General features: G+C 45.0%; 3 protein-coding genes across 5 annotated transcripts in view; all 3 read right to left on the reverse strand.

Annotated features, from left to right (window-relative positions):
- Window positions 1-5,653, reverse strand: part of LOC147047182 (single-stranded DNA-binding protein 3-like) — a 71,056-nt gene extending 65,403 nt beyond the window's left edge. For both annotated transcript variants that reach the window (XM_085927473.1, XM_085927475.1), the window contains exons 1-2: window positions 5,396-5,653; window positions 4,574-4,724 (exon numbers count right to left, since the gene is read on the reverse strand). In XM_085927473.1, the coding sequence (XP_085783599.1) occupies window positions 4,574-4,589 (16 nt within the window). In that variant the 5' untranslated portion in view covers window positions 4,590-4,724; window positions 5,396-5,653. The remainder of the gene's footprint in view (window positions 1-4,573; window positions 4,725-5,395) is intronic.
- A 256-nt stretch (window positions 5,654-5,909) lies between these two features.
- tmem59l (transmembrane protein 59-like) lies at window positions 5,910-9,926 on the reverse strand. Its single transcript, XM_085927224.1, has 8 exons — window positions 9,693-9,926; window positions 8,953-9,058; window positions 8,718-8,812; window positions 8,509-8,661; window positions 7,852-7,957; window positions 7,634-7,763; window positions 7,446-7,563; window positions 5,910-7,321 (listed from the first exon to the last, which is right to left on the reverse strand). Exons 1-8 carry the CDS (start codon window positions 9,840-9,842, stop codon window positions 7,154-7,156), a joined length of 1,026 nt encoding a protein of 341 aa, XP_085783350.1. The 5' UTR covers window positions 9,843-9,926; the 3' UTR covers window positions 5,910-7,153.
- Window positions 9,927-10,679: 753 nt separating this feature from the next.
- Window positions 10,680-14,943, reverse strand: serbp1a (SERPINE1 mRNA binding protein 1a). Of its 2 annotated transcripts, none has more exons than XM_085927219.1 (9): window positions 14,490-14,943; window positions 13,225-13,411; window positions 13,006-13,146; window positions 12,851-12,922; window positions 12,602-12,676; window positions 12,352-12,523; window positions 12,120-12,164; window positions 11,844-12,044; window positions 10,680-11,705 (listed from the first exon to the last, which is right to left on the reverse strand). In XM_085927219.1, the coding sequence occupies exons 1-9, from the start codon at window positions 14,755-14,757 to the stop codon at window positions 11,649-11,651; spliced, it is 1,218 nt and encodes a 405-aa protein (XP_085783345.1). In that variant the 5' UTR covers window positions 14,758-14,943; the 3' UTR covers window positions 10,680-11,648. The 2 variants fall into 2 exon arrangements, with proteins under 2 accessions (XP_085783345.1, XP_085783346.1); XM_085927220.1 differs by having other exon boundaries at window positions 12,352-12,520; window positions 14,490-14,936.
- Window positions 14,944-15,335: the final 392 nt, after the last annotated feature.

The raw sequence follows: 15,335 nt of genomic DNA on the forward strand, positions 1-15,335 counted from the left end.
GTTACAGTTCAACCCTGCAAGAGGCCATTTATTGCCATCTACCGCCTCGGTCTTATCGGAGCCGCACAAGTTAGTCTGGTGACTAATGGTTACAATGTATTTAATTCAGCGTCCCACCCCAATCTTTTCTCAATGTCCACTTGAGCCAGTCTGCCCACCTCCGACACACTTCTCTACCATTCTCCATCTGTTGGCCTCACTCCATCTCTCCTTCCTCCTCCCCTCCATTCATCCAGCAAACACGCGTTCCTCCTCCTGCGCTCATAATGGAGATCATATGTTGAAGGCGGCGCGCTGAAACCCAACACGGGACGTCCACATCAAATAAAAGCTGCTGTCAGCGGCGGGGCCCGGGCTCCACCGAAAGGGGACTGAAACCGGATCCCGGCGAGCCTCGCCGACACGCCGTTAAAATGGAAGCCGGGGAGGAGAGCGGCGGGCCTACAGACGGGCCACACCTCAAGCGGAGGCATTCCATTCCGCTTCGGCAAAGCATATTCGCTGAGGTGCACTTAAGGAGGATGAGCGTGTCGAGTGATAATTCAGACTGTTGGAGCCCGCATGACTAAGATGCTATTGTGTCCCGAATCATTGAAAACTACGGTGGCCTCGGGGTTGGGTCGAAACAATAACGTAAAGGCCATATTCACGCAACTCAACTTGCAGTTCAGCATCTGCAGACATATAAATATAAAAATGCTATTGAACTCAGAACTCAGACTTTTATTTATTTATCGATTTAAACAACGCGATGCAACTGAACCGGCTACTAATTGTGTGTCATGGTGTCCACTGGAGGGATGGTAACAATTTGAGAAAACACACAGTGGTACTACACACATATGGTCAGCAGCCCACCCAGTGTATCAGACGGCAACATCGCCATTTCTCAGCATGTTACATAGATAGAGCTGCCCTTCCTCTGATGTATATCCCCAGCAACCGCCAAAAGATGGATGGAGTGGACACCCGCGACTCCGGAGGAAGTCGCAGTGTCCTGGTTTTCGTCAAGTAGCTGAGGGATCAGATGTTATCGAGCCGGGAGGTGTCGGCCGCGCTCCGCTCTGGGCCGAGCGCTGCGGATAGTTTACGTAAAGGATAAACTGTGACCCGAGGACATAATCCGCCAACAGGCCGAGCGGTAGCGCCGTGGATTACTGCCGCCACTCTTCTTGGCCACCTCAAGAGGACTCTAATTGAGCTAAATCTCATTATTTACAGCCAACTCTGCGAGCGCCTTTAAACAGATCACACAGAAGCCAAACAAAGACACAGGCTACATCTGTGTCACAATTTCTGCAATCAGCAACATATGCTCTCGCAAGAATGAGGCAGTAGGATGACATTCAACACTCCTTAGGCAGAGTTGAACTGTTAATAATTGTAATGTAATTGTGAGCTCCACCGACACTTGTACTAGATATTCATTCACAAATATGTGAGCATCAAATCCACTGTTTCATTGCATTGTATTTTTTTAAACGTTCCACTGGGCGCCACGTCAAGACTCTTAAAAGGAGCCACTTTCTGAAATCAGATGTGACCGCTCCCACGACAGCGCATACCTCCTTGTTCCCGTCAATGAAATTAGCAACATCGGGTCTAACATGCCTCACATTTATTTTATTTATTTTAAACTCAACATATAATTCTCCGACTACTTTTAAGTTGTCACGTAAAATCCAACTCGGAATGGCAGTAAACAGCTTGAATCAAATATTGCACCAAATATGACAGGACTCTTAAACCTGTAGCTTCGTGTGCCAAGAATACGATTGTGTCGGTGTACCTAATAAAGTGGTCAGCAATCGGAATTCTACTGCACCGTATAAGCACATCCAATTTTCATTAAGCCGCTTGTGTAATAAATGCGACGCCGCAAACGCCATAATTGCAAGTTTGTACAATGTTACCATTCTAAGTCATATCCATTTATTTATAGTTCCACTGACATTCATTGTACAAAAGTATAATATCCACAAGGAACCGCGGGCCGTGTTTTTAATCAAGGTGTCAACATATTTCATCGCACAATAAACTTTACGAGCCAGTTCAGGCATCTAAAAATGGAGAAGGATGTTGCTCATCTGCCGGCAGCAGCAAAAAAAAAAGACACGGAAACAACTATTAGCTCAGCATACACGATGTTAATCGGATACGGCTACGCAGGAGCTTAATTACGTGTTGGCACAATGCATGGCGTGCACTCGAGCGAAGGCCTCCGAGCATTCGAGAGTTCTGGAACACGTTCAACAGGAATCAAGATGTCATTTGTTTACAGCAATCGTTACAGCGTCGAGATATGATTTAATGGTTAATTATGAGCGACGTCACCACAACGAAAATACAAAGCTGCTCAGTTCGCTATTAACCTGGTTTTAAATTAGTCAAGTTGGAAATTCTTTTCTCTCAATACAAGCCACTGTACAGTCAAAACTGTGATGAAAACAAATATTACCGATTGTTACTTTTAATTGATATCGACTCTAAATGCTTTTGTGATTCAAATTCCACTCCAACTCCATAAAGAAGTTTTAATTTTTACAGAAAAAGAGTAATTAATCCATAATTGAGTAAAAGTAGTGTTAAAGCTCAACAACAAAAATACTTAATAGTTGGAATGTTGCATTCAAACTACTCGAACAAGTCAAATTCATCCACGTCATTTAAGTAAATGTAACGCATCACGACTGACTTTTTTATTTCAAAACTCAGATGACTTACCTATCGTTTAACTGACTTGAACCTTATCTACAATTTAAATGCATTGAAAATGAGGAATCCACTGCTAACTTGGATGTCTTTGCACATGTGCATTTCCATCCAAAATATGATCAAATTTCATATTTTACCACAATCGCATGAAAATAGGAGCAGTAAATTGCTTATGACATAGACTCCCTCATGTTGTTTTGATAATAACATGACGGAGGGGAGGTGCGCGGGAGCAGGAAGCTCACATTTATTGGATTTAACTGTTTTGCTCCACACACCATTGGGTAATTCCTTCTTATCGGCCCAGAAGCTGTAGTTATTTACTTGAAAATGGACTAATTTCTTATTCCAGCGGAGGGGGGACCGGCCACTGACTTGAACAGCTGCTTCATGACCCAAAAAACTGTCAGTCTTTCCCTGGAATAAATTGTGGATCATACCACTGAAAAGCAAAGGGGGAGTGTCTTGAACGGCCATCGCTGCTAATCCTCTTCTTCATACGTTTGCGGCTAATGTCATCGATTTAAATGCCATAGTAGGTGAACAAACAACACTTCCATGTATATTTGTTTCATTTGTCGTATTTCAAGAGCGGGTTCTGGTAGACATTCCCGAACGTTGGCCCCTGCCTCCTGCGGACCACCTTGGTGCGACCTCATAGTAGAATCAATTCACAGGGAGGGCAACTTGAAACCGGCCACACACGCCGGAGCGAGTGGCGTTTTTGGCCGGCACCGAGTTTAATAGTCCGGCTCGCATCCGGGCTGTGTGTGTGCGTGTATACACGTCTGTCCACGCGTGTAGAAGGACTCACAGAGTGGGGGAGACGATGCCGCAAAGCCGATTGGCTCTTTTGGGGGTGTTGTGGATGATTTCTTTTTTTTTTGGTGGGTTGGGGATTTGGGACAGTTAAAGTTCCACGCGTGTCGACGCTCCCTCCGTTCGGAAGATATGAATTGTCCCACGCCCCATAAACGTAACGTGATCAATTGGACACTTGTCACGCACGGCCGGCGTGACTCTGCAAACCAGGGGTTGAAAAAACAATATGTACACTCAATATTTGCCACGTGCATTAGCATAATAATGACTTGAAGTCATGTCAATGCATTTAAAGGGCCAGTCATCATTAAACATGTCACTTTTCATTCATTAAGCGCCAGATTTCAATGGGAGACATTAACATGCAACTCGGAGGGTGGGCATCTGCTTCGACCAGCGTGGCTTAAATACACACGGGGTCACCGAAACATTAAGTACAAGTGCACATATCTAGGGTGAAAATACTTAAAGGTAGCCTGCTCTGGTTGTGTTTTATTTTAAGAGCATTATCTTGCCATGAACTCTTTCTAATATTTTGACCTTCTCATAAAGGTAAACCAACATAAACAGTAACTCAGTACAACCTAGTAAACATACAGAATTAACTGTAATGTGATTGTGCACATGAACATAATATAATAATAATAAAAAGGAATAGTGGTTTAAATTCCAGGTGACTTTCAGCGCGGTATGCAGACGAGTCCAGATAAGAGCAACACACTAAGCAATCACAATGGAATAATAATAAGAGTGATAACAAATAATGATAATGAAGTCAAACCTGGGTGCATAGCGCCCCCTGAGGGTGATGAGGGGCACCACGCTGAGAGTGGAAGTAACATTGATGAAATAACTCTTGTAAAAATAATGGTTTAAAAACTGTGATTTCAGTCGTTTACATTCAATTATTAACTTGACTAATTTTAAGCAACTAAATAGATTTTAAATCTATTATCTGAAGTGCTTAGTGGGGTTAAAATATTCATTGACATGTTCAGAGTGCACAGAAAATGTCACATATTAGCACATATCTTACCTTCTTCTCCATCCATCCATCCATTTCTTGTACCGCTTTGTCCCCACGGGGGTCGCGGGCGGGCTGGAGCCTATCCCGGCGTCATCGGGCAGTAGGCCTGGGGACACCCTGAACGGGTTGCCAGCCAACCATAGCACTTTCTTCTCTTATCCTTAATAATGAGGGATGAAATATAACACAATCAGCATCAAATACAAGCGTATGTAGGCCCACAAGTATCCTCTATTTGTCTTCTTGGGGGTGTTTTCACCAAGTGTAGCAAATTTGAATAGGTTCCCCCCTCCCCAAACAAATTCTAACAGCAGGCCTATCGTGACTGAAGAACAACCAAGTAGTATTTCACTAGTTGGTGCAATGTACAATGAACATGACTATGTTGGCAACCATTAGATATCTTTCTCTGTTTTTGTAACATGTTTATTCGGCGGTAAACGTGAAATATTTGCCTTGGCTCAAGAAAGGTTGGGGAAGAACCTGGACGCATTGACACTGACCTTGGGAGACAAATCTTCTGTCTCTGCTGACACCAAGTGGACAGAAAGAGTAATGCAACTAAACGGTTGTCAAAAAATGCACTTTATATTTTATTTTCCATCCATCCATCCATTTCCTATGAATTCAATATATTTTACTCGAGGAAGATAATTTTTGAAGAAAGAAAATACAATTCTTTATTAAAACTTTCTGAAAAAATTGGTTTTCTGAAGGGGGCGTGAATATTTTCGTAATATTACGTTTGGCTTCAATATAAATATAAAAAACAAAATATATTCTCCCTAACAACACATCTTTTAACAATAATAATGTTATTGTGGCACTTACCCTCTGAGTCTTCTCCGTTGGCGTAATGCTAGCACATTAGCACAAAAGTTTAACGTCGCGATCCGTTCTTCGTCTATGAAATGAAAATGGACGACGTTGAAGTTATCTTTTCAAACGAGTCTTACACCAATTCGTCTGTTTTCCTCATTCCTGGGTAAATAAGACCTACTTATGACCAGAGACGCAAAAATTCAGGTCCAGAAAGTAAAAATCATGGCACAGTTTGGCTTTAACGACAGGTGCTTCTCAAGCAACTTGCTGACCGCCCGCCAAATTTTTGCTCACAGCATCGTGAACCTGAAATCTGATTGGACACAATAATCATTATAGTGTCCAATCAGATTTCAGGTTCCACTACGTGTTGCTGTGAGCTGCACATCCAAGACTGTAAATAAATAAATAAATAAATAAAGCCAAATGAATCATTTCCAAGCTTAGAATTATCATTAAATTCTTCCTTATCCCTTCTTTTTAATCAGTAAGACACACACGCAACTTTTGTTGATGAAAACACTTTATTCCTTGATGCAATTGTTTGATTGAAAATGAAGAGAGCGGTAAAAAGGAAACAATACAATAGTTAGAAATTCACATCAAAATCTTGGTGATATATGTTCACATATTGATTGAATGGCTCTTATTGTTCTTGTTCAAGTCCTTATCGGCATTCCTTGTCAATATTATCATGATTATTGATGTCATAATATTTACAGCATATAGGAGCACAAAAAAAAATGGTCACAAATCTACAACGGGCCTTTGGGGAGCAATTAGGATTCGACTATGGAAGCTTGACTCGGCATGCACGCTTTATTTGGGCGAGTCCAAGAGTGCTACAGGACAGCCAAAAAACACAAACAAAAAGTTTCCAGCAATGGGGAACTCGGCTCCATGACAAATGAAATGTTTCTTTTGAGTTCAGTAAAGTACAAAAATGTCTACATGTACTTATATAGCTCCTTATGTGAAAGCAGGGCGATAACATATCAGAATTATACAAGAATTGCCCAAGGACTACTACGGCCACACTGGCACCAAAACACAGACTACGAGAAAAAAAAGTTCATGAAAGTTATGAGACTGAATTTTCAAGACAAAGGGTCTTACTGACATATTCAATTCTTTTTTTTTTAGACATACATGATTGTGAAATCACTTATAGATTGTGAAAATGTATGTGACGTAAAACATGCAATCATATTAAAATAGTCACATTTTAATAGTATTTAATTTTTCCAGAAAATAATGACATGAGAATAGTAAAATTGTTAATATTTATGTTAATAATGTCACTTGAAAAAAAATATATAAAAAAAAAATTAGGACAAGCACCTGACTTTCTAAACAAAAACAACTTTCTCAAAATAACCTACACTTTGAAAATTAAAGTTATATCTTAGTTGAAAAAAATTGTGAAAAATGTGAATGGAAAAAAAAAATGACTTTCTCTCATAGTATATGTATTTTATTCAGTGTAGCTTTAATTCACCTCGTTAAATAATCCTCTATGTCTCGGTTACAATGTACATTACAGGTAGCTCAATGACTTTGCGTGGCACTTCAATCATTTCTGCCCACTTCAACGCTCACAAATGTGAATCTCAAAAACAAAATGGACGCCCTCAGACAGGTCGTCCATCAAACGATATCCAGTTAGGGCAATAATAAGAATGGCGTTAAATGACTCGGAGGGTGCTGTGCTCATTAAAAAAAATAATAATAATCCAGTGACTGAGTCAAGGGAATCCCCAAAGCTTTCTAGACGCGCGTCTTATCGAGGTCCACCTTGACCGGCAGAGGCCCCGCCTCCAGGCAGTCCTCGGCCGGCGCCCGCTTGATGCATACGGCCGGCAGGGGGCTCAGGTGGTACGGATTCACTTTCACTTGGGCGGCGTCCAGGAACTCTTTGTTGCTGTTGATACTCAACTGCGAACAAACACCGATTGGACGACTCCACCGTATCGCGCGACTCGTTTTTCAATACCGAAGTTTTATTTCGATTTTAAAAATCCAATTTGTAACGCTAATAGGGCTAAGTGGGGGGTCATACCTGCGTCTTGATGTGCTGGTCGGGTGCGGTGACCAGGCTGGCGCAGCTGAGCCACAGCATGACCATGATGGACAGGAAGAGGCACGCCGCCAAAATCCATCGGGGCAGACCCGAGCGCCTTAAAAATGAACGTTACATCGTTAAGAAGACGCTTCTCCTTCATCTCGGTCGTTTTGATCTGGGCCTACCTGGACATGCAGCCCAGGAAGTCGTGCTCGGCAGCGGCGGCGGTGGCGGCGTTCTCGTCTGCGTGCTGCACCTGATGTTTACCCCTGCTTCCGACTTTGGATCCCACTTTCTCACCACGCCCCCTCACGCCTGTCCAAAACAAAAAAAAAAAAAATGCTATCTTTCCCAGAAGCTAATTTCATTTCTCCCAGACAAAAGGTTGTTTCTCCACGCTCACCGTGAGGCTTCTGCGTGTGCGAGTGCACCTGAGGCCAAGGATTGTCGGCCACGTTGGAGCGAGGAGCCTGCAGCTCTGGAAGAGAATACTCCATCTCCGGTTGGCTCTGAGGAAGCCGAGGAAGATGAAGTTCATTCACATGCATATTTAATATCTCCAAGCAGAGATGAACTCGTGCAAGATCGGTTTACAAATGAATTCAAAGAACAAAACATTTGCGGCGTTTGCGTCTCTATATGAGGTAATGTCGAGGTTGTCCGACTCCACGCTGCTCTTCAACGTATCATCAAGCCGTCGATTTCCTCGCAATCCTTTAATTAGGCAGCCGGTTTGGACGCTGAGGTCGGCAGGCGCGACGGATTTTATTTTCGTCGCTTTACGTTGTTTCTCTGCAGCTCTTCCGATGCATAACACTCAACTTTGGAGTCACTAGCTTAATGTAAATGTTTATTGTCGTTCCAGATTTAGATCTGCCGATAGAAAAAATGAGGTACTTCACGACGCATGAGGTTTTCTAAGCGGGGATATTCACAATGCCGAGAGGAAGTGGTGCGTCTTAAAATAACTCTTAACGAGCTGTGTGATTTTGTTTGGAGAAAACTTTACGCGTCAACTCGCTCTCTCATTTCCCAAACGTATTGTAAAGGCAAACGGTACCTGAAAAACGACGACCTTGCCATCGTCGGCCTGCAGGTAGAAGGTCCAAGTGGAAGAGATGAAGCTCTGGGCGGAACTGACAATGTCATTGCACCAACTGGACACGGCCTCCATGACGGAAGGCGGCTTGGGGCGCAGGGTCATGGCCTTGAGCTGTTTTGGGAAATCTCATGTCATCTCATGATGTGCGAAGATTCTTTCTCTCTCACCTTCCTCCTCTTGATTTCGGGTTCCGAGGGCTGGCTAGCGCAGCCGGTGCTGCACGCATCCTGCTCCACAAGTTTGACATAAGCCTCCTGGCATGCTGTGAACACAGATGGGAATTGAGGGACACTTTATTAGGTACACTAAACAATGACATCTATGATGTACCCAGGAAAGGGCAATCTCTCCACTGACAAATCATTCGAGTCAAACCGGGGAGCCACATATGGAGCCGCTCACCTCCTTGACACTCGTCCTTGCTGGTGTTAAAGCCGGCGTTGCCATTGACAAACTGGCAGATGGAGTAGAGACGACAGCCGCGATGGCAGGCGTTCATCATGGAGTCCTTGAAGAAGAACAGATGTTGGTTGTCAAGCAAATAATGTACATTAGTGCAATTGAGAAAACACAGAGGACCTAAATGCTAACACGCTAAATGTTTTTTTATATATATTTTAAAGTCTACAAAAATGCCATCCTGACTAGGTAATCCTGAATCTGATTAGAAATAGCACCCTCTTGTGGTCAAACCTCGTCAATACGCATGCAGCTATCATAATAGCCTTGTCATCATCTCCACCATTTCCGCGTTTACCGACAGCACTAAACAACATCACGGTTTTTTTTTTATCACATGTAATTATTGAATTATTAATATTTTTTAATCGTCCCGGTGGTTTGGCTCGCTCGGGAATTTTGAGTTTTTGCCCTGCAGCAAGATATGGAGCCACACCTGAGGGTTGATAGAAGACGGAAAAAAAAATCCGTGCTGTAAAATCTTTTGTGCTGGCGCTACTAACGGCACGCTTTCACCCGCAATGCTCAACTCATTTTCGGCTTGAACAGAAAGACGCTACGGTTTTGGGGGGGGGGGGGGGGGGGGGTTAAATGATAATTACAAAAATTCACACACACGCCGGTCATTCCATTTGTTTTGTTGCGCAATCAGTCATGCAGTACGCATTGTAATGATATCTTACTTTAGTGGGGCCTTTGTTTTTGATGGAAAGCTGGCATTGTTTCTTGCAGTAACTGATGTCGCCCAGCTGGTTGTCAAATATCTCCAGAGAAGACGCGGCGGCGGCGAACCCAGCCAGGAACACCGCAAGCAATGCCGAGAAGGAGCGCATGTTGGTAGCCGGAATGGAGAGCCTTGTAGATGTCGCAGGCGAGAAGGACACAGGCGGTGATGGTGGCTCAAGGGAGAGAGGAGGAAAATGCTCGATCCTGCTTTTTCTGCTGCTGCTGCCTAATGCTGGATGCTCGTGACGTCACGCATCATCACCGTGCACATATTGACCCCCCCCCTCCCGCCTCCTCCCCAACACCCTGCAAACTGCACTGCACAATGTGGCTTCAAGATTCTTGCACTAACAGTAAAAGAAGTCTTTTAGATTTATTATATCAAAACATAGCAGGGGAAAAAATCCTTCAATGTTAAGTTCGATGCTTGTGGGTGTGTAGACTTATTATAAAGAACATTTATTTGAACTATCACTAAAAAAAAAAAACAATTAGTTGTCCTTTATCAACTCGGTTTGTATGTCTGCTTAACCCCTACATTCCAAAAACGTGCATTTAGATTGAGCTAATAGTCTAAATGATTAAAAGGTGTAGGTGGCACAGCACGGTGGTGGGCCACAGCCCGAGCCCCCTCAGCACCCGGAGTCAAGCTGGTCGTATCACACAGCAGATGTCTCAGCTCCCTTCTGTCCATGCTCACACGATGACGCACATGAAGAACATGCCTGCTTGTACGTCTGGCCTTCCATTCATGGCATGAGATTCATGTACTTTGGACTCTGTTCAACAAAGTTTTGGAATGCTTAATAATTTCATTCCTTATATGGAAAATGTTATCTGATGGGGAAAATCAGTCCCCCCCCCAAAAAAAAAAAAGCATGATTCTATCAATATATTTAAGCTTTGTGGGTTTTAATGGGGTGCAAAAACGACAGTGCAACCAATTTACCGACCACCTTTATTTACCGACAGAGGTCTCCAATAGCAGGGCAGGAATTCACACATTAGCAGAAGCACATCAGTTGTTCCACACAATGAACGACGACTGTTTTTTTTTTTTTCTTTCAGAGCAGTTATGCGAGTGGTGGTGGGTGTCGTGCCCAATAAAAACCACAGCGCAGCGGCCGGCCTGCGCAGGACAGTGCAGAGACCGACTGAAACGGAGTGTGTTAACAGTAGCCGATGCTTCCCAGTCGTTGAGATGGCTTGAAATGAATCTACTGGACAAAAAAAAAAAAAAAAACAGCCTCGTGATTAGTGATAATTTGGTAGAAAAACTGTCTCTAAAAAAAAAATGACCTATCTTGCCATACAAAAAGGAGCCCCGTCATCAGAGAAGTCCAATTTGCATCATAATACTATTTGTGAAAAATGATTTGAATTTTTTTTTACAGGCCATTCTTAAAAGGATGGACCTTCCTGCGTAGAAAAAAAACAAAAAAAAAAACCTATCAGTGCTGAGGCAGAACAAAAAGTAAAAAAAAAAAAACTCGATGAGTGTAGCCGGCAAATGGGCAGCGGCGCAAACCATAAACGATGTTTTCCGAATGCGTATTTTTCTAAATTACAAAAGATTCTACAGATGGACAAATGCATAACCTCTGAAAAAAAAAAAAATACTGTATGAAAGCATCCCTGCTACTTTTGTTTGCAAGTACAAAAACCTCCATCAATAAGCAGCTCCCGAGTAGCAAGAAGTCCATTTTCTTTTTTGTGTTTTTTTTTTTTTGGTTAATTTCTTTTCCTTTTTTTCATCGGTTTTGTTTTTATTGGGTAAAACGCAGTCCTCACATTGAGTGCCACAGTTCATGACAGTCTTCTCTCGTCGTTTCACTTAGCTGAAGGATCCAGGAACATGCAAGCCTCGTAGCGGAGGTGCTCTTTCTTCCTGTGGGCCCCGCCCTAAAAGGCTCTCAGGCCAGGGCCGGGAAGGCCTCGGGGTCATCCACGTTGGGCACCATCGCGGTCGACTGGAGAAGAAGAGACAGATCGGTTTTTTTTTCCAATTTAATATGCAATAACATTTCTACCCTTCTTAATTTGCATTTAATGTTAATTTAAATTTGATTATTGTCTGTCCCCGATTGTCCCTCAGTTCCTATTTTCACCTTTTCGATCCTTCCTCCGCGTGACGGCCTGGGGGTGTCGCCGCCGCGTTCGCCGGGGGGTGGGCCGCCGCGCCCACGTCCGCCTCGCCCGCCGCGCGGCCCACCGCGCCCGCGGCCTGTACGTGCGAGGTCTCCGAAGTTGATTTCCAGCTGGGACGTGATGTCGTTGGCCGGCTTGCGGAAGTGGGGTTCCTCTTCCGTCTTAAAGGGCGAAGCCAGACGGCATGTCACGCGCAAATTTCAACGCGCCGTTGAAAAAGCGTGGCGTACACTCACCTTGGACTCAAACGTCTCAGAGTCTATCAGTTCATCCTTTTTACCCTGCGAGATGAAGCCACAATTAGAAGGCGTTTTAAAATGGCGCTCCGAGATGTGCTTCCCTCCGTTCAGCTTTGAAGTCAACAGTGTTTGAAAAGAACTTTGGCTAATTTGTATCCATGCACAAGTAGAACATCTGAAAACCATTCTTGAGCTTCCACAGGTTTGGAAATGATTCTTTCAAACTCACTTCAGCCTTGGACTTGTGCAGCACGAATCCTTTCTTCCAGTCCGCGCCCTCGTTGGCCTTGCGGATGTTGAACTCCACTTTGGCGCGGTCCTTGTCCTGCATGGCCTTCCATTCGTCCAGGGTCATCTCCTTGGGGCCTTCCTCCTTCGCCTCCTCTACCTCATTCTCCCTTCAACAAAAACACAAGAGGCGCACCGTGAGTGGCCATCGCGGCGGCCGAGGCGGTCGCGGCGTGCCGAGATCAATTTACTTGTTCTCAGAGTCGGCGGGTGGGTGCTCCTCGCCTTCCGGGTTCTCCTCTGTGACGTTTGACTGGTCGAGTTCACTGTGGAGGACAAAACCCAGGATCGGACACTTCCCGTCATAGGGACATCATAACGGTGATCAGTGAATGACTCAAGAATCGCATTTCCTGTGTCGAGGTGTGCCATCTTGTTATCTACATCCTCACGTCGAGCTGAGCTAACACAATGAGACCATTGTTCTGTGGCGGACTTACTTGAGTTCGTCCTTGACTGTGCCCCAGTTGTGAGATCCACTTCCACCTCGCTTCTCTTCACTTTTCGGACCCCTGACGGAAAAAAAAATATATATATATTCAACAAACTGATTCCACCAATCATCAACAGTGATTTCTCAGATAACAGTACTTACGATCGGTCGCTGCCACTGTGTCTGTCAAATTCTCGTTTGCCTCTGGAGTCAAAGCCATCAGTGCGACCCATGCCGCGGCCTCTGCCTCCACGGAAGCCCCTTCCGCCACCGCGGCCCCTCATCGGCCTGTCACCGATGGGCCTGAAGGGCGGCAAAAAAACACAATCACAAACGGCCGACACATTTCGGTGCGTTAGGCGACGTCTAACGAAAACTCACTTCTCCACTGAGAATTCTCCTCCCTCGGGCTTCTCGCCAGGCTCGCCGGCGGGCCTCGTGAAGCGGCGAGGTGGCCGCCAATCCGCTGGCCGTCTGTCTGCGGGAGGTCGTCCTTCTCCTTGCTGACCGCCTTGGGGTCTCGGGCCTTCGCCCTCCGGCTTGCGGCCCATTCTCCTCATTCCGGGACCTACGGGATGACACGGCGACGACTATCAATGCGGGAACGAACAAATACGACGGATCCCGGGGTTGCCAAAGTCACGCCTTTTTAATTTGTTCTTGATTTGCATTTCCATGGCGGGAGTTAAGCCAATGGCGAGCAATTGCCTACTGGAGATTACAGCACTGTCAATCATTAGCTGAGGCAGCAGTGGATGAATAGTTTGGAATGTGAGCCCCAAGTCGGAATCCCCGCCCCCCTTTTTTGGGCTGCTCGACCGGCATGAAGCTAAAACCCCTAGATCAAAACACATCGCGAACCGCGCGCCCAACCACACTGGGGGTACCCAAAATGATCGTCACGTGATTCACCTTGGCACTACCACCACCGCCTTGGCAGCACATGGCCGCCGTAAGCCAACACATGGTGGAGACATTGCTTCACTTGCCCTGTATACCGAAATAGAAACACAGAGCAGCTGTATGCAGCACACGAAGGGGTGCACCTGTCTCATCTCTCCAGCAACTAGATCACTTGACCCCCCACCCCCCCTCACATACTGATTATGGCCTAGCGTGAGCATGCAAGTACATCAGTGTATTTTTTTTTTTTTTTTAGATTGATTTGCGTGCAGCAGTTAGCATGATGCTAATGGGAAAGCGAGGAAGTGCAGCGGGGTAGAAGCATGTGCTTGCACCTGTTTATCGCTTATTGACAATGTAAACAAGTTGCACGCTGAATTATTTAACGTGGACGTACATGACTGTTCATTTCTGCATTGTTTTCCTCGAGGTGTATTTTTCATAACATGTGACGACAAACATGCTTTTGATCGTCATACTAACACAGGGCCTGGACCGTCAATGAGGGCCTCGAGCCAGAACGAAATGCGGATTTTCCCGAGTGGTTCTTCGCGGAATATTTGATCTGGCATGATTATAATACGGTTATTTGAGCCCGAGAAGGGAAGCATATTCCCCCCAGCAACCACGCGGGAGCTCACGTCACGGCAGCTTTACGCACCTTGATACAACGCTAGCCTTTAGCAGCCACCCGACACCCCCTTATGCTAAAAGAGGTTCGAAAAGCGGAAAAACGTGCTCACCATCTTTCTTAAGCGGGACGGGAGCCTGGGGTTCCGCCTTTTTGTCGGTCAACGGGGTTTTTCTGTCTTTCTGGGTCTCCTTTTTGGGCTGTTTGGCCGCCTGGGCTGCAGACTTGGCGGCACCGGGAGCGGCAGGCTCCTTCTTCTTCTTCTCAGCCTGAGCCTGAGCCTGCTTCATTAACTCAAACGGGTCCGATTCATCGTCCAATAATTGGTCGTATCGATTGGTTACGGCGATGCCAAAACCTTCTTGCATTTGTCCGGGCATGATGGCGCCCCTTCAGCAGGATTTTCCTCCGATTCTACGAGGCTTGGTGCGAACACTTCGCTAGGTGAAGCCACAAGATGGCTGGGAAAAGGAACTTCTTCTCTTCCGGCGCGATAGACATACGGGACTTTGTTGGATAGTCGCGGTTGGGGGGTGTAGTCCGTTGGGGACTCCTAGCAGTGGGGTCAAACGCCAATAAAAACTACTTTACCCACAATGCAACAGTAACTCGTGTGGTTCGCCTGCGGAAGCCGTGCACGCGCGCTTTAATATAATTTTCTCTCGTTTTTGAGTCTTTAAAGAAACTCGTCATGCCTTTAATTCACAACATGAGCCAGCTTTGTGTCAAAATTTGAAATAATAATATGCTCACATGGTTTGTGTAATCACCCAAGTGACGACGGCACTTTCGACAAAGTACAAATCAAAAGTGAAAACTGGTAAAAGCTTCATCATGTAAAACTTGTGTTGTGGTTTGTCCAAGCGTGTAAATCCACGGGTCATGTAAAACATGTAAATGTCCATGTACCTGCACATTTAGAATTTATTTTAATTTTTTTTTTAATTAAAAAACAACC

This window comes from Syngnathus leptorhynchus, chromosome 13 (assembly GCF_054491065.1).
Source record: "Syngnathus leptorhynchus isolate UIUO chromosome 13, UIUO_Slep, whole genome shotgun sequence".
NCBI lineage: Eukaryota > Metazoa > Chordata > Actinopteri > Syngnathiformes > Syngnathidae > Syngnathus > Syngnathus leptorhynchus.

Bases quoted from the DNA above. Each gene is read 5' to 3' on its own strand.
- tmem59l (XM_085927224.1), bottom strand. From the start codon at position 9,842: ATGCGCTCCTTCTCGGCATTGCTTGCGGTGTTCCTGGCTGGGTTCGCC. The intron at 8,813-8,952 runs GTGAGCGGCTCC...CTGTGTTCACAG, and splicing joins CAAGGACGAGTGTCAAGGAG to CATGCCAGGAGGCTTATGTC. The intron at 7,322-7,445 runs GTATGACCCCCC...GTTTGTTCGCAG, and splicing joins ACCAGCACATCAAGACGCAG to TTGAGTATCAACAGCAACAA.
- serbp1a (XM_085927219.1), bottom strand. From the start codon at position 14,757: ATGCCCGGACAAATGCAAGAAGGTTTTGGCATCGCCGTAACCAATCGA. The intron at 12,923-13,005 runs GTAAGTACTGTT...TTTTTCCGTCAG, and splicing joins CACAGTGGCAGCGACCGATC to GGGTCCGAAAAGTGAAGAGA. The intron at 11,706-11,843 runs GTGAAAATAGGA...CTTCTTCTCCAG, and splicing joins GCGGAGGAAGGATCGAAAAG to TCGACCGCGATGGTGCCCAA.